This window comes from Heterodontus francisci, chromosome 27 (genome assembly GCF_036365525.1).
Source record: "Heterodontus francisci isolate sHetFra1 chromosome 27, sHetFra1.hap1, whole genome shotgun sequence".
NCBI classification, from domain to species: domain Eukaryota; kingdom Metazoa; phylum Chordata; class Chondrichthyes; order Heterodontiformes; family Heterodontidae; genus Heterodontus; species Heterodontus francisci.
In genome coordinates, this window is record NC_090397.1 from 68,662,783 (window position 1) to 68,684,366 (window position 21,584).

General features: G+C 43.5%; 1 protein-coding gene across 2 annotated transcripts in view; it reads left to right on the forward strand.

Moving 5' to 3' along the window:
* Positions 1-21,584, forward strand: part of camk1da (calcium/calmodulin-dependent protein kinase 1Da) — a 429,764-nt gene that overhangs the window by 302,862 nt on the left and 105,318 nt on the right. For both annotated transcript variants that reach the window (XM_068059551.1, XM_068059552.1), the window contains exons 4-5: positions 11,058-11,196; positions 14,952-15,078. In XM_068059551.1, the coding sequence (XP_067915652.1) occupies positions 11,058-11,196; positions 14,952-15,078 (266 nt within the window). The remainder of the gene's footprint in view (positions 1-11,057; positions 11,197-14,951; positions 15,079-21,584) is intronic.

Below are 21,584 nucleotides of genomic sequence, written 5' to 3' on the forward strand. Positions count from 1 at the left end.
CATCGAATGTGACTGTATGCACCACTTGTCCTTGATGCTCTACTCCATGCTGTGTCAAACCAATGAGTCATTCAGATGTTCTGGACATGTTATGAACTCATGCAAAGTTTTGCTTCAGGTTTGAATCATATGAATTAAGATGGGCATCAATTGCCTTCCTAATTCATAACTATCTTGCCATGTTGTAAAGGTCACTTCTGAACTGGGAAGACAAGACTCTGTATGAGACTCTTAATCTATTGCCAATATGACCAACATGGCAACTGGTCCCAAGAATAACCCATGGACTGAGGAACAGCTGCTTGTTTAAAATTCAGTTACTTTAAACGATCTAAAAGAAATTAACTTCACACTTCCACTGCGGCAATTTTCGGTTTTACATATCTGCCTGACTCAATGGTTTATTGTGGCTTTATGAGGTTAACAAACAAATAACAATCTCACAAAACTCATTGGAGTTTGCTTGTGAGGTAAACTGCACCCAGTAGCCGAACATATTTATAATCTATCTGTGTTTCTAAAGAAGTGAGGGCCACAAGGGTTTTGGTGAATTACCATTTATGAGATGGCGAATGTTGTCACAATGGGAGGCACACTTTTAACCCTTTATGGACCTAAGTGGCATTTCTGCCTGAAAGTGGAATATATTGCACTATTAGTTTCTCGGTATATTTAAAGTACTAGACACACATTAAGATATAAAATCAGAAAATGCTGGGAGCACTCAACAGGTCAGGCAGCATTTGTGGAGAGAGAAACAGTTAATATTTCAGGATGATGGCCCGTCATTTGCAGTATTTAACTTTTGAGGCATTAAGATACGTTTGTTTTTGTACATCTCAATAATCCTATTTTAATGCAGTTGTTAGATTGATTAGATTAGATATACAGCACTGAAACAGGCCCTTCGGCCCACCGAGTCTGTGCCGAACATCAACCACCCATTTATACTAATCCTACACTAATCCCATATTCCTACCAAACATCCCCACCTGTCCCTATATTTCCCTACCACCTACCTATACTAGTGACAATTTATAATGGCCAATTTACCTATCAACCTGCAAGTCTTTTGGCTTGTGGGAGGAAACCCACGCAGACACAGGGAGAACTTGCAAACTCCACACAGGCAGTACCCGGAATCGAACCCGGGTCCCTGGAGCTGTGAGGCTGCGGTGCTAACCACTGCGCCACTGTGCCGCCCCAAATGTCAGACATGGGATAAAAGCTGGTCCAATGACAGTCAACAAATCATCCAATTAGATGATGAAGAGTTGCTGGGAAGGTGGGGTTCTGCGAGGTTGGGCATGTTGCGTGAACAATAGCAGGAGTGTGGGGGTAGGGTTTTGGAGGCTGGAGGTCATGTGATAAAGCCTCCAGGAATATGTCCAACCAGAGTTGGCAACCCCTAGGCTTGAATTCACAACCATCTGGCTCAGTGGTAAGAGTGCTCGAAAACTGAGTCAGTCTGATGTTTAAAATGGAGAGAAAGGACCTTAAAATCTTTGTCTGACAAAGAGGTAGAGAAGGAGCTCAGAGAAGTCTAAGAGCTGTTGTCAGCAGTCGGACCCAAGAAAAGGCAAGTGCAGGCACTAAAGAGTTGGCGTTGCGCTTAATGAGAGGGAGTGAGTGAACTTATTTTCGTTAATGTCCATCTCCCTGTCAGGTTGGCCTGCTTCCAGCACACAAACCAGGACTCATCAGGATTAAAATGCACTTGGCACGGAGGAGAGGACTTTTAAAGATTGCTTTTGGCGCTATCTGTTCAAGGAAAAAGAATTACTTTATCTAATGCAACCCACTTAAGTGTCTAAAGTTCCCCTTTGAACTATAAACACCATGTCTGATTTTCCAAACAAGTATCAGCTTGAAGCCCTTATTGTCACTTTACTTTATTCCACATGGTATGGAATAATGTCCAAGATGCACCTAGCGGTTATCTCATTTCCACTGGTTTATTGTGTAATAATAGCCTACGATTCCTCCTATAATCATAAGGCTTGGCAACAACTTGCTGGTATTTATTGCTTGTGATACATAGTTGGCAGATCCTTGTTACATTGCATGCTGGTCTCAGTCTGTCTGGCACCAAGATGCAGCATCAGTGGACCAAGCTCAAAGCTCTGCCTCTGATGTTTAATGTTAGGAATGTAAAGAGTCCACTTTGTCATAGGACTAAACAGACTCCATATAAAAGTCCCCAGAAGATCCAGCCAAGCATCTCGTCACCGTTAAAATGCAGTTTTACACTCGGCTGCAGCTGATGCAAACTCACACCAATATGATGCGGTCTGTCGGAGTCTTGTCCTGTTTGACTTTATTCTTCTCATCTGTCAGTTTCAGGTGTAACTCCCTTGTTATGCTGGCACATTTTGTGTCAATGATCATTTGAAACCATTGCGTATTCATCTGAAATTTTTTCAAAAGTAGGCACTGAAATGTATCAAAATAGCATTCATTTTTTGTGAGACTCTTGCAATGGAAGAAATTTTTCATCCAAAATGCAGGTACAGCTGTGAGTATGATACCTACATTAATGGGCTGGTGTTAATATAATGTAGTGAATCCTGTTAATGTGATGGTCTTTTAGATGGGTGTACCAAAACAACTGCAAACTTTATTTAGTGGTAAATACATAAGAAATGGGAGATGGAGTTGGCCATTTGGCCCTCCGAGCTTGCTCCGCCATTCAACAAGATCATGGCTGATCTTCTACCTCAACTCCATCTTCACGCACTATCCCTTAATTCCCTTAGTATCCAAAAATCAGCAGCTACCTTGAATATATTTGACGACTGAGTCAGCTTGGGTAGAGAATTCCAAAGATTCTCAACCCTTTGAATAAAGATATTTCTCCTTATCTCAATCTTAAATGGCCAGCCCTTGATTCTGAGACTGTGACCCTGTGTTCTAGATGCGCCAACCAGAGGAAGCAATACCACTGACAATACCGTGACAAACACCCACAGGTAGAATATCAAGGACTAAAAAATCTCCAAAGTCAATTAAGCCAAGAATTCCAGAGTATTAATCATTATATTGGAAATCAGTCTAATGTCATAAAATGCATTAATGAACCTGCTGCATCCCCATGATGGACTGGAGCTAAAAAGGCCTCTCAGTATTTGCTTAGTCTTACCCCAACAGCCTCCAATCCCTGTCAATCGGCAGACATCAGAGCAGCTGTTTTTTTGGAGAAGCTCATTGACATGACATTTACCAATCTTGGTGTTTCATATACCTACTATTCTGCCCTAAAGACAAATCTTGCAATCTCTAGTCGGCCTTGATGCAAACTGATTTCCATTTATGCCCCTTTATCCTGTGACTAGCACTTGACTTGAATAACCTGCTTAAATCGACATTATTGCCTTTCAGCGTTTTAAAAGACCTGGATCGTGCCCAGAGAGTCACTCAGGAGGCACACTAATGGATTGGCTTCCCCAGTTTGTTAACTTAAAAATGAGTCAGACTTGCAGGTTTTGTTTCCAAGCAATGTTTTTGGCAATTTCACCTTACAAGCTCCAATAAATTGTAATCAGTCCAAAGTGTTTTGTACTAGGGCCAATGTACCAGTCTATTGTACTAGAGGCATCAATGAACAAACTGATTTTAAAAGGAACAGTAGAGATAATATGCAAAGATTGTAAACGCTGGAATAAAATAGAATATTCTGGAAATGAAAAGTAAGCTATTCAGCGTCTGGAAGAGAAAGACGAATTAATTACAAAGTATTACATAAAATATACAACACAGAAACAGGCCATTCAGCCCAACCCGACCATGCTGGCATTTATACTCCACTCCTGCTTCTTCCCATCCTTCCTCATCTAACTCTATCAACATGTCCCTCTATTCCCTTCTCCCTCATATGTTTATCTAGCCTCCCCTTAATTGCATCTATACTATTCGACTTAACCATTCACTGTGATAATGAGTTGCACATTCTCACCACTCTCTGGTTAAAGAAGTTTTTTCTGAATTCCCTGTTGGATTACTTGGTGACTATTTTATATTGATGACCTATAGTTTTGCTCTTCCCCACAAGTGGAAACACTCTCTTTAGGCTGGATTTTCCCTTTGGGGTGGGAAATAGAAGTTGAGAATGTTTCCAGGTGCCAAACCCGCCCCCGGGGGAAACAGTCACTCATTGTGTTTTTCACAGGGGAATTAAGGACGGCGGGCAGGTTATCGAAGCTGGAGGGCCAATCATAGGCCTTCCAGCTTGAAAGGAACAGCAGGCTGCAAGGGAAGGTAAGTAAGAGAGAGGGTACTTCAAAATGGAGCCACCCTCTCTCCAACTTTTTAAAATCTACATTAAAAAATAGATTTAGCAGCCAGACCACCACTGTGGGGTGTTGGGAGAGCCCCTCAACAGGGGGCCTGTAGCTGCTCCTACACCCAGGTCGGCAGGGAGGGTGTCTAGGCCTGCCTGGAGCACTGGGCCCCTGGCCTGCCACCAAGTGCCTGTCCCCAGGCACCTAAAACAGTCCCCACCGCCTGTGGGAATCTGGTGGCTGACTGGAAAATTCCGACTGGAAATTGGCCATAAGTCACTCTTAATGAGCCAGGCTGGCTACCCACCACGTACAGTCGGGCAGCCCTGCAGCTTCCCGATCCCACCTCCGCAAAAATGGCCCGGAGGTGGGATGGAGCCAGGGAATCAGCACGCTGGCCAGAGGGGCTATTTTTAGCTCCTGCTCGCCTCTAATTCCAGCCCCAGTGGGGGCCGAAAATGCCTTTCATAATTTTAAAGATATCTATTAGGTCACCCTTGCCATTTCCTTTTCAAGTGAAAACAGACCCAGATTGTTCAACCTTTCCTAATAAGTATAACCTCGCAGTTCTGGGATCTTTGTTAATCTTTTTTTGCATCCTCTTCAGTGCCTCTATATCCTTTTTTAATCTGGTGACCAGAACTGTACACAATACTCGAAGTATGGTCTAACCAGGCTTGCCCATGTGAGCCGCATGGAAGATGGCAGGATCTCCAAAGACACATTGTACTGCGAGCTCACCACTGGTATCAGACCCACCGGCCGTCCATGTCTCCGCTTTAAAGACGTCTGCAAACGCGACATGAAGTCCTGTGACATTGATCACAAGTCGTGGGAGTCAGTTGCCAGCGTTCGCCAGAGCTGGTGGGCAGCCATAAAGGCGGGGCTAAAGTGTGGCGAGTCGAAGAGACTTAGCAGTTGGCAGGAAAAAAGACAGAGGCGCAAGGGGAGAGCCAACTGTGTAACAGCCCCGACAAGCAACTTTTTCTGCAGCACCTGTGGAAGAGCCTGTCACTCTAGAATTGGCCTTTATAGCCACTCCAGGCGCTGCTCCACACACCACTGACCACCTCCAGGCACTTACACATTGTCTCTCGAGATAAGGAGGCCAAAGAAGGTCTAACCAAGGTTCAAGGCTTCTGTTGGGTCCCACCTGAAATATAATCCTATGCTTCTACTGCAGATGTTGAGTGGCCAGCTCTGTATTTCCAGTATTAATGGTCTATTTTGAAAGAACTGGTGATCAAGGTGAAAGGTGAAAACCGTTTTCTGGTTGTACTACGACAGGCCCTCAGCCAATGAGGTTAACTTGACAGAAAATGTTCCATTTCCTTTTTGTATAAAGCTCTCCCTGGATAGCAGATCCTGTCCCTAAACATCAGCTCATGGCCTCCTTCAAAGATGCAGCATACCTAATGTTAACTATATGGTTGAAATTACTGTATCAAATGCACGAGTGTCAGGAACCCAATGTCAGGATCATTTCCGGGTCATGAACCTGCTCGAGGTAGCAGCGTGCGTTCCAGCTCATTTTTAAGGGAGGCAGCCAATCAGTAGGTCGCCTCCGTGTTCGCCATCCATTTAGGGACAGCCGGTGGGTTCCGGAGGCAGGAGATGCAGACAGTGAGGCCCACTGCATGGGAGACCAGCAGCCCTGACTGTGGGAGTTACTGCTGAGGCCCAGGCAGCAGGAGGGGTGGGGATGAAATGGAGCCACCATCAGTATCGGGGAGCGACTGAGACCTCGTTAGGCTCATGACGATCGGAGATACCTGTCTCCAGGAATTCCACACTCAATGGCGAGGCTGTGATATGGGAAGATGGCATTGACATTTTCTGCCGGAAACATTTAGATCTCCTTGAGCTGTAACGCAGCCTCCACCTCCTGCTGTGCAGGCGCCTCCTCACACTGGCCGGGATGCTGACACCACGGGATGGGGCCCACCCCATGCCAGCAAAACTGCTGTGCTGCTGCAATAGTTGCCGTTAAGTGGCTCCTTCATTAGCTTGTTTACATTCTCGGCCCTGCCAGATGGGTTGCCGTCACTCCTGCGCGTCCGCCCCTGGGAACCACGTGAGGAGGCGGAAATATGTCACGGAGTCAGTCCGATGCTTTTTAGTGCAGGTTCCTCACCCCCACCCTGCTTCCAAAGCCAGCTGTATGGGTGTTTAACAACACAAGTCTTGTGCCCAAAGTTGAGTTCATCAACCCGTTAACATAAACTCCTTGGCCAGGAAAAGACAGTGAACTGGGTGGAATTCATTCATCAACTTATCCCAGTGTGACTGCGCTTCAAAAGTACTTCATTGGCTGTAAAGCATGTTGGGACGCCCTGCAGTTGTGAAAGAAGTTGTAAAAATGTAAGCTAATTTCCTTTTCTTTTATTTTCCTTCTTTTCTTTCTTGTTAAAGAAAGATTTTGTTTTATTTGTTCATGGGATGTGGGCATCGCTTTTTAGGACAACATTTGTTGCCTATTCCTAATTGCCCATGAAAAGGTGGTGGTGAGCCACCTTCTGGAACCGCTGCAGTCCATGAGGGGCAGGGACACCCACAGTGCTGTTAGGAAGGGAGTTCCAGGATTTTGACTCAGCTACAATGAAGGAACAGGGATATAGTTCCAAGTCAGGATGCTGTGTGACTTGGAGGGGAACTTGCAGGTGGTGGTGTTCCCATGCATTTGCAGCCCTTGTCCTTCTAGTTGGTAGAGGTCGCAGGTTTGGAAGGTGCTGTCGATGGAGCCTTGGTGCATTGCTGCAGTGCATCTTGTAGATGGTACACACTGCTGCCACTGTGCATCGGTGGTGGAGGGAGTGAATGTTTGTGGATGGGGTGCCTATCAAGCGAGTTGCTTTGTCCTGGAGGATGTCAAGCTTCTTGAGAGTTGTTGGAGCTGCACCCATCCAGGCAAGTGGAGAGTATTCCATCACACTCCTGACTTGCGCCTTGTAGATGGTGGACAGACATTGGAGAGTCAGGAGGTGAGTTACTCACCGCAGGATTCCCAGCCTCTGACCTGCTCTTGTAGCCACAGTATTTATATGGCGGCTACAGTTCAGTTTCTGGTCAATGGTAACCCCCAGGATGTTGATAGTGGGGGATTCAGCAATGATAATGCTGTTGAATGTCAAGGGGGAGATGGTTAGATTCTCTCTTGTTGGAGATGGTCATTGCCTGGCACTTATGTGGTGCGAATGTTACTTGCCACTTACCAGCCCAAGCCTGGATATTGTCCAAGTCTTGCTGTATTTCTACACGGACTGCTTCTAATTTTGGCAAAAAAAAATTATTTTCATTTTTATGTTCTTAAAGACTAGCAACCTTCTGGAGATACTGAACCAGTTTCCAGTGCAGCAATCTAGCTAAAAAATAAACGTTTCCTAAATTTGGGCACTTCATTTTTGGGCTCTCCTTGTATTCTCTAGATGTAACTCTCACCTGTGCACAGAATGCAGTTGACCACAGAAGGGCTAATTTTACACTCAGGACAGCAAAACCAGCACTTTCACACTTGAGTATTTTTGTAGTGACATCAATGAATGAGAACTGCAATATCCTGTTTTATTGTGAATATCGAACAAGAGCTAAATAGTTTAACCAATCATAACTTAAAATAGGTCAGGCAGCATCTGTGGAGAGAGAAGCAGAGTTAATGTTTCAGGGTCTGTGACCTTTCGACAGGACATGAGTTCTGATGACAGCTCACAGACCTGAAATGTTAACTCTGCTTCTGTCTCCACAGATGCTGCCAGACCTGCTAAGTATTTACAGCACTTTTTGCTTTTATTTCAGATTTCCAGCATCTGCAGTATTTTGTTTTTATAATAACTTAAAATAGTCCTGCTTTCCAAATGAAATCTGGCTATATTATTAGCTCTGGTGGAAGCCTCAGTACATCTGTTGCTTTGGCAATGGCTACTGTCCTTGGTGCTGTAAGATGTTGCTGCGAATTGTTTTATATTTGTACTGAATTGTCACTGTCATTATAATAATTTACTATGTGTTAAAAACCAAATCTGATTACTTCATAGCCAATTGTGCTACATGGAGGTAAATGCATAAGTGCAGGTATTTGCAGTTTGGCTCATTGGTAGCACTTTTACCTGCTGTACCAGAAGATTGTGGGTTCAATCCCCACTCTAGGACTTGAGCATATAATCCATGCTGCTACTTCAGAGTAGTGCTGAGCATGTGCTGCACTGTCAGAGGTGCCATAGTTTGGATGAGATGGTAGACAGAGACCACATGGGCCTGATTTTAACTCTGTGCAAGAGAATGGGTTTTGAGTGAGTTAAGATCTCACCCCATGTCTGTCTGTCTTAGGTGGACATTAAAGATCCCAAGGGAAGTAGAGCAGTAGAGTTTTCTCAGTCCTGGCCAACATTAACCCCTCAGTAAACACCACACAAAAACCCCCCCAGATTATTTGGTTATTTATCTCATTGTTGTTTGCAGGACGATGCTGTCTGCAAACTGGCTGTCATCACCTAAAAGCAGTCACGCGGTTCATAGGTACTTCATTGGCTGCATTCTGAGATCATGAAAGGTGTGATATAAATGCAAGTCTTTCTTCTTTCTATTGCACTGTGCTGTGAAAGAAAAGGAAAGAAAGACTTGCATTCATATAATGAAAGCAAAATACTGCAGATGCTGGAAATCTGAAATAAAAACAAGAAATGCTGGAAATACTCAGCAGGTCTGGCAGCATCTGTGTAGAGAGAAGCGGAGTTAACATTTCAGGTCACTGATCCTACAACAGAACTGGAAAATATTGGAATGCAATAGATTTTAAGCAAGTAAAGTGGGGGTGGGGCAAGCGATAACAAAAGATGTGTTGATATGACAAGTTCACAGAGAATAACTGACCAGAAGGTCATGGAGCAAAGGCAAACGGTATGTTAATGGTGTGGTGAAAGACAAAGCATTAGTGCTGAGAGGGTGTTAATTGACAGAAAACTGAACAACCTGGCCCCAAGCACAAACATGAAAAAAAACAGTGGGTGGGCACAGTAAAAGCAAACTAAACAAACTAAAACAAAATAAACAAAGAAAAAAGAAAAAATAACTAAAAATAAAAATAAAAAGGGGGGCCCGTCATGCTCTGAAATTATTGAACTCAGTGTTCAGTCCAGCAGGCTGTAGCGTGCCTAATCGATAAATGAGGTGCTGTTCCGCGAGCTTGCGTTGGTACATTCCAATATTTGCGAGTTCTGATGAAGGATCACTGACCTGCAATGTTAACTCCACTTCCCTCTCCACAGATGCTGCCAGACCTGTTGAGTATTTCCAGCATTTCTTGTTTTTATTTACTTGCATTCATATAACACCTTTCACAATCATTGGATGTCTCAAAGTGCTTTACAGCCAGTGAAGTACTTCTGAATCAAGTATTATTAATTGATATTATTGTTATTTAAGTACTTTTGAAGTGTAGTCACTGTTGTAGGAAATGCAGCATCCAATTTTTACAAAGCAAGCTTTCACAAACAGCAATGTTATAATAACCAGATAATCTGGGTTTTTTTGTGATGTTGATTGAGGGATTAATATTGGCCAAGATACAGGGGATAATCCCTGCTCTCCTTTGAAGTAGTTCCATGGGGGCTTTTTCATCCACCTGAGAGGTCTCAGTTTAACATCTCTGAAAGACGGCACCACCAACATTACTGCACGGGAGTGTCAGCCTTGCTTTTTACGCTCAACTAGGGCTTGACTGTTGTAACTCAGAGGTGAATGCTACCAACTGAGACATGGCTGTGCATTAGGTACAGGTAAAAAGCAGCCTCCCCTCCTTAGGAGATTTCTTATTCTCATCCTAGGGTAGTATAAGAAGGTGATGAGAGAAGCTGAGGCATTCTCCTTGTCTCTTGCCCCAACAGAACAAATATTTGTTGGATGGGGTGAACTGGCCCGTCTTAAGCCTTTCATGGCTGTTTGTACAGCACCATTACCACCCCCCCAGTTTTTGAGTCGTGATTCTGGACATTTCTAAAAACGAAACCTGGACAGCCAAAAGTCTGACCTCTCAAAAAAAAAAGTTTACTTTCCCATTTCCATGTCTTATGATGCCACCAACTTTACATGTGAGGGTTTCCAATGAATTTTCATCAGCAAGAAAGTATCAGACCTATAATCCCACTCCTAATCCCATTCTTATTCTGTTGCCCTTCCCCCAATAAGTTGGCAACTTCCAACAGGGAAGCAGTGAGGAGTGGGGCACAGGTGTTCAAAATTATGAGGGGTCTAAACAGAGTAGATAGGAAGAAACTGTTCCCACTGGCAGAGGGTTCGAGAACCAGAAGACACCCTTTTAAGCTGATTGGCAAAAGAGCCAAAGGTGACCTGAGGAAACTTTTTTTTTTACGCAGTGAGCGTTTAGGATCTGGAATGCACTGCTTGAGATTGTGGTGGAGGCAGATTCAGTTGCGGCTTTCAAAACTGAATGGGATAAGCACTTGAACATAAATGTTCAAGGTTACGGGGGAAGGATGGGGGTGGTGGGACTAGCTAATTTGCTCTTGCAGAGAGCCAGCGCGGACTCGACAGGCCAAATAGCCGCCTCCTGTACGGGAATCATTCAATGATTCTAACATGGATTTCTCAGCAGTTTGGTTTGAAGTCTGTTAAGCAAGATTTTTATCCTTGTGTCTCAGCCAGACAATGGACCAACTCTCCATCCATCCAAATAAAAATATGGTTTATGTTTCGATGAAGGACAAAACGTTTACTTTTCTTCTGTTATATTCGGCCATACATCTCCTTTTTCTGCTTGTTTCCTAGGGTGTCAGGAGGGGAGCTGTTTGACAGGATTGTGGAGAAGGGGTTTTACACTGAGAAGGATGCCAGTACGCTGATACGGCAGGTCCTAGATGCTGTGCAGTACCTACATAAAATGTGCATTGTTCACCGAGACCTGAAGGTAGGTTCCTAACATCCTGTTGTGACTTGCCTGCGTAATAGATATACAAAGTCTTCAGTTGCTAGGAGCAGTTATAAACAGAGGGTTAGAACCTGACATGCCCTTTTCAGAAGGCTTGATGTTCATGTCTTTTAAACATTTCCTACTGATTTACACGCATCAAGAATTACAATCTACAAGTAGCAATCTTCAAGGTATTCTTGATAAATTATCCTTCATATCTATAAACATATTAGCCCTGAAATTCCTCTTGGGTTTATCCAGTTTTCCACTGTACCTCTGCTGCGAAACCAGCAGAATGTCCCGGAAAATGGCGGGGACTTGATTGTGCAGAGTCTCTACCAACTCTAGAAGCTTCTGGCTGCTTGGTTAGCTGGTTGGGTGTTGCGGGGGAGACCACAGGGAAAGGGGGCAGAATCTTCATTCACACCTTACAAGACAGCTGATGCCCAGGGATGGAGCCAAGGACAGGGACTTTCTAAAGCAGGAGTTCATGCTCCTGAGGCTTGAAGGGGACTTGGCGATTGTACCCCTCAGCCCCATGTTAATGAAGTTTCCTCTCACTGACCCTACAAACTCCAGCAGTAGAGCAGACCTAATAAATACCTTTATTGATTAATTAAAACTAAAACACACACACACACACACACAATCAGTCAGGATCGCCTTGCTAACTTGCTTCTTACTCTCAGAATCAGCCGCTGTTCAGTTGGTAGCACTCTCACGTCTGAGTCACGGGGTGTCCCACTGTTGGACTAGAGCACAGAAATCTAGGTTGACACTCCAGTGTAGTCGTGAGAGAGTGCTACATTGTTGGAGGTGCCGTCTTTCAGATGTGTCATGAAACTGAGGCACTGTCTGCTCTCTCTGGTGGATGTAAAAGATCACATGGCACTATTTTGACAAAAAGCAAAGGAGTTATCCCTGGTGTCCTGGCCAATATTTATCCGATCAACATCACAAAAACAGATTATCTGATCATGATCACATTGCTGTTTGTGGGAGCTTGCTGTGCACAGATTGGCTGCCACGTTTCCTACATTACAACAAGTTAGTTCACTTCAAAAAATATTTCCTTGGCTGGAAAGTGCTTTGGAGTATCCTGAGGTCATGGAAGGTGGTATATCAGTACAAATCTTTCTTTTTTCTTAGGAACATTGTCAATGATTGATTATAAACTTAGTTAATTATTAAATTCAGGCTACCCATAGTGAGCTTTCTCCTACCAAAAATAATTATATATAAAACATTGTTGAAGAAATGTTGATCCATCAGTTATAGCTAACATATAGAGACTGTCACTTCACAACTCAATTCCAATATAAGAGAATGAGCCAAGGCTTTTTTGAATACAGTGATAATCCTGACACACTGGATCATATTGCTAACTTATCTTCAATCATCAGCATCACTGATGCATCTTGTTAGTCCTGTACGTTGAGAATAATACCCTGTCGAAACTTGATGCGGCACATTTGTACAGCTATGATGATATGATCTTTTAGCCTAATGACTGTTACAAAAGGTCTTTGTAAAGTAAAATTACTCAAAGACCAGATCATCTAAAATTAATTTCAAAATTAAACAGTCTAGGTAAGCTGCAATGATTGTATCAATGTAGGAGCCTTAAAATTGACCCAATCTTTTTTTTATCAAATTAAAGGGATTTGCTTTGTCTCTGCTATTTCTTTGCTGACCATTCCAACAGTACCAGTCTATTGCTGGGATTCAATAAGAATGTAATCCTCCTGTTTGAAACTAGATGTTGCAATCTTACACTGTGGTCAGAGAGCTGCCAGAACTGAGAAAATTGTTTCTCTTACACAATGAGTTTCCAGCAATCCATGTCATGTTACTCAGGCCCGTGTCTTAAAATGATAAATTAATCTGCTAGATTAACCCATGGATAGTCCCGAGCTACCATGCATATAACAACAACAACAACTTGTATGTATAAAATGTCCGTAATGCAGCAAAATGTCCTTAAGCACATTACAGTTGTGTTATCAGACATAATTTGATGCCGAACACACAATGAGAAATTGGGATAAGAGGGAGGTAAGTTTTAAGGTGTGTCTTAAAGGAGAAGAGATAGGTTGAGAAGTGGGGAGGTTTAGGGAGAGAATTCCAAAACTTAGGGCTGAGGCAGCTCAAGGCACAGTCTCCAACGGTGTGGCAAACAAAAGCGGGGATGTGAAAAAGGAAAGAATTGGAAGAAAGCAGATATCTCAAAGGATATTAGAGCTGGTGAAGGTTTCAGAGATAGGGAGGGGCGAGGAGGCCATGGAGGATTTTGAAAATGAGGATGACAATTTTAAAATCGAGGCGCTACTTAACAGGGAGCCAGTGTAGGTCAGCGAGCACAGGGGTCATGGATGAATGTGACTTGGTGCAAGTTGAATACGAGCAGCAGAGCTTTTAATGAGCTGACGTTTCAGGAAGGTGGAACATGAGAGGCCAGGTGAGCACTGGAAAGTCAAGCCTGGAGATAACATAGACGTGAGGGTTTCAGCAGCAGAAAGGCTGAGACAGGGGCAGAGATGGGCAATGTTAAAGAGGTGAAAGTATGGTTATTTTAGCAGCACATCCTGCCAGCAATACATTCATATTAAGCTGTCAGTTCTTTTTCATGTAACACAAAGGTCTCACCATCAGTATCCATCTTAAAGATAAACATTTCTTGGGGCTTTTTTTTTACTGATAACAATGAGTGCTGATGATCACATCAGGGGAACTGGCTTGGAAAAGTTTCAATGTCTGAACACAGTTGGTATCAATAGATATGGCCATTAACCTCGGGTGCTTAAGTATCATTATATTACTTAAAGCGTTAATGCTTAATTCACTTCCTTCACGGTGTCAGGATCAGTCATTGGACTCAACTATCTCCTCTGATAATCCCTCCAGCACTCAGCATTTAAAGCATATTCTCAATCAAACTCAGAAAGAAGACATATGTTCAAAGCTAGGCTTTTTTAAAATTCATTCGTATGGTGTGGACATCGCTGGCAAGGCTAGCATTTATGGCCCATATCTAATTGCCCTTGAGAAGGTGGTGGTGAGCTGCTTTCTTGAATACACCTGAGTGGTTTGCTAGGCCATTTCAGAGGGCACTTAAGGGTCGGCCACATTGCTGGAGTCACATGTAGGCCACAGTGGGTAAGGATGACAGATGTTCCTCCCTGGAAGTGCATTAGTTTCATGGTCACCATTAATGAAAGTAGCTTTTTATTCAAGATTTATTTAAATTTAAAATACCCAGCTGCCATTTGAACTCATCGCTCAGGATCATTAGTCTAGACCTCTGGATTTCTAGTCGATTAACCTAACCACTATAACTACCATACCTCTCATTAACTGTTGTCAACCGATTTTTGATTAATGTCTTTAATGATGGAACTCATTCCCTTAAAACATTTTTTGATAAACTCTAATATCCTAGTCCATTTAATTTAAAAATAGAATCCTTTCAGTTTGGCCTGATGGCAGTAAGGGGGATTAACAACAGTAGAACATTCAAGAAGCAGGATTCATCTGTTCCTGGGAAAATGTGGAACAAGAAAAGACAATTCAAGTCTGTTCCTTCATACACTATGCAACTTACTCTATTATGGGCTTTACCCAGCCAGTTCATCTCCAGACAGGAAATTCTGCATAATACTACATTCTTTTTCTTAATTATTAAATGCTTCTCTCCCCTAAAAGAAGAAAATCAAAATAGTCTTGTTTGTTTTTCTTCTCAAATCTTTACTCAGCCAGAAAATCTCTTGTACTTCAGCCCTGATGAAGAATCCAAAATTATGATCAGCGATTTTGGTTTGTCCAAAATGGAAGGCACGGGCGATGTTATGTCAACAGCGTGTGGCACCCCTGGCTATGTGGGTAAGTGATTTCCTTGAAACAGGAGGTTCTGGAAAGTTCTGAGCACGCTAAAGCTTTTAACTGATTTTTATATTGAATTTTAATACACAAACAACCCCATAAGCTACTAGAATGTTCCTTACTACCAAACTTGATCTTGTTCCAACAAAAAGCGCAAGAGAAATCCATATTCGACATGTTTGCCAACAACGACAAGACCAATTCCATTTATATTTTATTCATTCCTGGGATGTGGGCATCGCTGGCTAGGCCAGCATTTATTGCCCTTCACTAAATGCCCTTGAGAAGGTGGTGGTGAGCTACCTTCTTGAACCGCTGCAGTCCATCTGGTGTAGGTACACCCACAGTGCTGTTAGGAAGGGAGTTCCAGGATTTTGACCCAGCGACAGTGAAGGAACGGTGATATAGTTCCAAGTCAGGATGGTGTGTGGCTTGGAGGAGAACTTGCAGGTGGTGGTGTTCCCATGTGCCTGGTGTCCTTGACCTTCTAGGTGGTAGAGGTCACGGGATTGGAAGGTGCTGTCTAAGGAGCCTTGGCAAGTATTGTTCTGCTTCTTCAGTGACATTGAGAAAAGGTTTATCATCTACTGTAACCTAACTAATCTGTCAAGTATTTTCTGCATGTGCCATATGAGAATCATAGAATGATACAGTGCAGAAGGAACCCATTTGGCCCATCGTGCCTGTGCTAGCTCTTGGGTAGAGCTATTCAAATAGTCCACATAGCCCTGTAACATTTTTTTTCCCTTCTTGAGAATTTCTTGCTGCTTGTTTAATTTGCAGCCAGGAGAGAGTCTACTATGTCTTTTTAAGCCCAGAGAAAATTTTCCAAATCTGAATTTATATCTGGGATACATCACTTGCTGTTAAGCGGGATTAGTCTGGGCAGCTCTTTTTTCCGCCGGCACAGACGCGATGGGCCGAGTGGCCTCTTTCTGTGCCATACACTTTCTATGCATCTACTTGAAAGCAGCTTTCCGCACAAGCAGGTATTTTGCTGTTCTGTTTGGAAGGATTAGAAATGCATTTTCAGAGGCAAAGTAAGTACTTCATTTTATTTTGGGTATCGGCAAAAAATGTTACCTTAATGCAAAGTTCTAATCTGTGAGGTTTTTGCTATAGTTGGACACTGCTGGAACTAAGGCTAATGATCACTAGGGCTCTTACATATAACATTAAATTATTTTAGTTTCTTGAAGAATTGCTGTTGTCCTGAGGGTTTTGTTTTCCTTTAAAAACTAAGAGGTCTGTGTGCCTTTAAGACTGATAAATAAGACTTTTTGTGAACAATAACTGCAGAGAGTTAGTAATTGAAGTCCAGGCTACAAGGCAATTTGTATCCAAGTGACAGGAAAATTTTACAACAGGCTTATGACTTCTGTGTAAGGACTTTAGTTTCAGTTCTGTAGAGGGAAGCAGAACAGCAACAATGGCTGGAGCTGTGATTTGCTGATAGACCAGAGAAAAAGACCTATTCTTTCTGAAAATAAGCTCTGCATTTCAACGGAAAAAGGGATGCATTTAAGGTGAGGTGTTGACCTTCCTGAAAAGAGAGAGGAAAAGCCCCAGAGAAAAGAGGAATTGCTACACTTTGTGGAGAAACACTGCTTTGGAGAAAGGAAACCTGTGTTTCGGATGTGGCAGGTTGCTGTTGTCCCCAGTCAAGAATTCCTGTCTCAAGAGTGAGTTCCGTAGTTGCTGTCCTCTGTGGAGAAGGCTCCTTTGCTGAGAGTAAGTCTTCTGTGTTTTAGATTAGAGATACAGCACTGAAACAGGCCCTTCGGCCCACCGAGTCTGTGCCGAACATCAACCACCCATTTATACTAATCCTACACTAATCCCATATTCCTACCAAACATCCCCACCTGTCCCTATATTTCCCTACCACCTACCTATACTAGTGACAATTTATAATGGCCAATTTACCGATCAACCTGCAAGTCTTTTGGCTTGTGGGAGGAAACCGGAGCACCCGGAGAAAACCCACGCAGACACAGGGAGAACTTGCAAACTCCACACAGGCAGTACCCGGAATCGAACCCGGGTCCCTGGAGCTGTGAGGCTGCGGTGCTAACCACTGTGCCACTGTGCCGCCCTAAGTTTTGGAAGTTTGTGAACTCTCAAGAAAGTTTCTATTGTTAGACTGCTACTTTAAAATTTAAATAGACCTGTTGCTACAATCTGTTGCTGAACGATCTGTGTGACGCCTGCTGCAGACGTATACATTGAACCCCCACCCACCACAGACTGTTCATTAATTTCACCTGGAGACTTCTAGTGGCATCTGACTATTCAACTCTAGGACACCTCACCATTCCAGAGAATACGACCAGAAGTTATAACCCAGTTATTTTACTATTCCGAAGAAACTGCTGTAAAGTCAATATTTCCATTTTCCCTGGTTAACCATTGGTAATTGAATGTATGTGTGTGCATGAGGGTTAGGAAAATTAAGGAGATATAAAATCTTTTCATACAGATAGATTCATCTCATTATCGTTTAAAGCTCGGTTTATTAATAAATAGTTAATTTTATCATTGTTTAAAGAAACCTGGTTTGGCGTGCTTTATTCTGGGGATAAATAAAGTGATTAATTTGGCTATTTTTCTGGTAAGTGGGCATCTTTACTTGTAGGCTGTGACCTATGGAGTAGCGGGATTGAATAAACAGTGCATTACTCCCGCTTTGGTCGTGATACTGTGATGAGTTTGTAAATGTTTGATGCAACTTTTATGAGCAGAGTGAGTTTCAGCAGAATGTGGGCCTGAAACACTCAAGTTTCTCTTTTGATGAATGTTAGTACAGAGATCCACTTTTCTTGTGCTTACAATATTCAAGATCACAAGATCTGGTGGCAGGTTGTTCAACCTTGCCCGTCTTAGAGCGAAGACCAAAGTATGGAAAGTCCTCATCGGGGAACTCCTCTTTACTGATGATGCTGCATTAACATCTCACACTGAAGAGTGTCTGCAGAGACTCATTGACAGGATTGCAGCTGCAACGAATTTGGCCTAACCATCAGCCTCAAGAAAACGAACATCATGTGACAGGACGTCAGAAATGCTCCATTCATCAATATCAGCAACCACGCTCTGGAAGTGGTTCAAGAATTCACCTCCCTAGGCTCAACTATCACCAGTAACCTGTCTGTCGATGCAGAAATCAACAAGTGCTTAGGAAAGGCATCTGCTGCTATGTCCATACTGGCCAAGAGGGTGTGGGAAAATTGCGCACTGACACAGAACACAAAAGTCCGAGTGTTTCAAGCCTGTGTCCTCAGTACCTTGCTCTATGGCAGCGAGGCCTGGACAACGTATGTCAGCCAAGAGCGACATCTCAACTCATTCCATCTTCGTTGCCTCTGAAGAATCCTTGGCATCAGGTGGCAGGACCGTATCTCCAACACAGAAGTCCTCGAGGCGGCCAACATCCCCAGCATATACACCCTACTGAGCCAGTGGCGCATGAGATGGCTTGGTCATGTGAGCTGCATGGACAATGGCAGGATCTCCAAGGACGCATTGTACAGCGAGCTCGTCACTGGTATCAGACCCACCGGCCGTCCATGTCTCCGCTTTAAAGACGTCCGCAAACGCGACATGAAGTCCTGTGACATTGATCACAAGTCGTGGGAGTCAGTTGCTAGTGATCACCAGAGCTGGCGGACAACCATAAAGGCGGGGCTAAAGAGTGGCGAGTCGAAGAGACTTAGCAGTTGGCAGGAAAAGGGACAGAAGCGTAAGGAGAGAGCCAACTGTGTAACAGCCCCGACAACCAATTTTATCTGCAGCGCCTGTGGAAGAGTCTGTCACTCTAGAATTGGCCTTTATAGCCACTCCAGGCACTGCTCCACAAATCACTGACCACCCCTAGCGCTTACCCATTGTCTCTCAAGACAAGGTGGCCCAAGAAGAATATTCACCCTTAAATTATGGGCATCTCCAGGGAGTCCTGTGTTTCCTGGGCCACTCAATTCCCTTACTAACTGGGCCTAAGACATATGATACTGAAAAATTCCCAAACATCCCAATAAAAATACTAGTCAGTTGTCCAGAGGAGTTTTTTTATTCATTCACAGGATGTGGACATTGCTGGAAAGGCCAGCATTTATTACCCTTGAGAAGGTGGTGGTGAGCCACCTTCTTGACAACTCAATGTCTTGCTAGGCCATTTCAGAGGGCAGTTAAGAGTCGCATATACCAGGTAAGGACAGCAGATTTCCTTCCCTAAAGGACATTCGTGAACCAGATGGGTTTTTACAACAATCTGGAAGTTACATGGTCACTGGTATTGACACTAACTGGTCCAGATTTATTCATTTAACTGAATTTTAATTCTGCCATGGTGGGATTTGAATTCATGTATCTGGATTATGAATGCAGGTCTCTGAATTGCTAGTCCAGTAGTGTAACCATGATGTTCCTGACCTCAGTATCTGAGATCAGCCCAAGATGATTTGCTCTTTATTATGTTTCTCTGTCTCTGTAAAAACAGGAAATGATCACAAAATCAGACACAACAATTTTACATATTTACAGACAAATGACACACCACAGACAAGACGTCCTTAAAGACTGGGTGTTTCCATTGATCTTTGTCTGCCACCGATCCTTTCTTCTGTGTCTTACAAAATCTTTACCTTTGAAAAATAGTAAATTAAGAATTACATATTCTTTACAAAAAACAGATCACACCAGGTCACTATGACGATCATTCTCTTTGTTGTGAATCCAGGAACCCCAGCAGAGTTGTGTCTGTCTTGAGTGAGTCTTTAATTGATTTCCGTTCCGGGTTCTGATCCAACCACCACTGTGTCGCCCAGGGGAATTGATAATCTTGTTAGCTGTTTACACAACTGTCATTGTCTGCTCCTGAAAACCTTCCAGTAGTTACAGACTTTGTAGGGATTTTTATACTACAGGTTTGAGAGTTGGATGGAGTTCAGAGTATTTTCCAACTACAAGCATTAGTTCCTGTTTATATTTATAAACAGAGTGTGGGAAAATGGCGCACTGACACGGAACACAAAAGTCCGAGTGTATCAGGCCTGTGTCCTCAGTACCTTGCTCTACGGCAGCGAGGCCTGGACAACGTATGCCAGCCAAGAGCGACGTCTCAATTCATTCCATCTTCGCTGCCTTCGGAGAATACTTGGCATCAGGTGGCAGGACTATATCTCCAACACAGAAGTCCTTGAAGCGGCCAACACCCCCAGCTTATACACACTCCTGAGTCAGCGGCGCTTGAGATGGCTTGGCCATGTGAGCCGCATGGAAGATGGCAGGATCCCCAAAGACACATTGTACAGCGAGCTCGCCACTGGTATCAGACCCACCGGCCGTCCATGTCTCCGTTATAAAGACGTCTGCAAACGTGACATGAAATCGTGTGACATTGATCACAAGTCGTGGGAGTCAGTTGCCAGCATTCGCCAGAGCTGGCGGGCAGCCATAAAGACAGGGCTAAATTGTGGCGAGTCGAAGAGACTTAGTAGTTGGCAGGAAAAAAGACAGAGGCGCAAGGGGAGAGCCAACTGTGCAACAGCCCCAACAAACAAATTTCTCTGCAGCACCTGTGGAAGAGCCTGTCACTCCAGAATTGGCCTTTATAGCCACTCCAGGCGCTGCTTCACAAACCACTGACCACCTCCAGGCGCGTATCCATTGTCTCTCGAGATAAGGAGGCCCAAAAGAATATTTATAAACAGAGTGGCTCCGTGCCTATACTAAATATGGCGTTCACAAATGATCACTAACGCTCTGTTGGAATTTTACCGCTGCAGTTTTGGTCAGTGTTTTCTTCATGATGAAAGGGGAATTTAACAACTTGGAGTTCATGCATAATGTAACAAGGCCTCAGCTTTAATTTTAAAGCCGAAAGCCAACAGGACAATGTTTAGTATGCTATTGTAGCTTCCTCCTATCAATACAATGGCTTCTCTTCCTACTCCCCCTTCTGAAGAAATCTTCAGAACATTCTCATGGTGAATAATTGCAGGTGAGGCTGAGCTTCACATTTACAGAATCATAGAATGGTTACAGCACAGAAAGAGGCCATTAGGCCAGCCATGTCTGTGCTGGCTCTCTGCAACAGCAACTCACCTAGGCCCACACCCCCACCTTTTCCCCGTAGCCTTGCAAATTTTTTCTCTTCAGATAAATATTCAGTTCTCTTTTGAAGGCCTCAATTGAATCTGCCTCCACCACACTCTCAGACAGTGCATTCCAGATCCTAACCACTTGCTGCACAAAAAATTTTTCCCTCATGTTGCTGTTGCTTGTTTTTGCCAATCACCTTAAATTGGTGTCCTCTGGTTCTGGCTCCTTCAGCCAATGGGAACAGTTTCTCCCTATTTACTCTGTCCAGACCCCTCATGATTGTGAACACCTCTATCACATTTCCCCTTAATCTCTTCTTCAAGGAGAACAGTCCCAGCTTCTCCAATCTAACCATGTAACTGAAGTTCCTCATCCCTGGAACTATTCTCATATACCGTAGAACATGC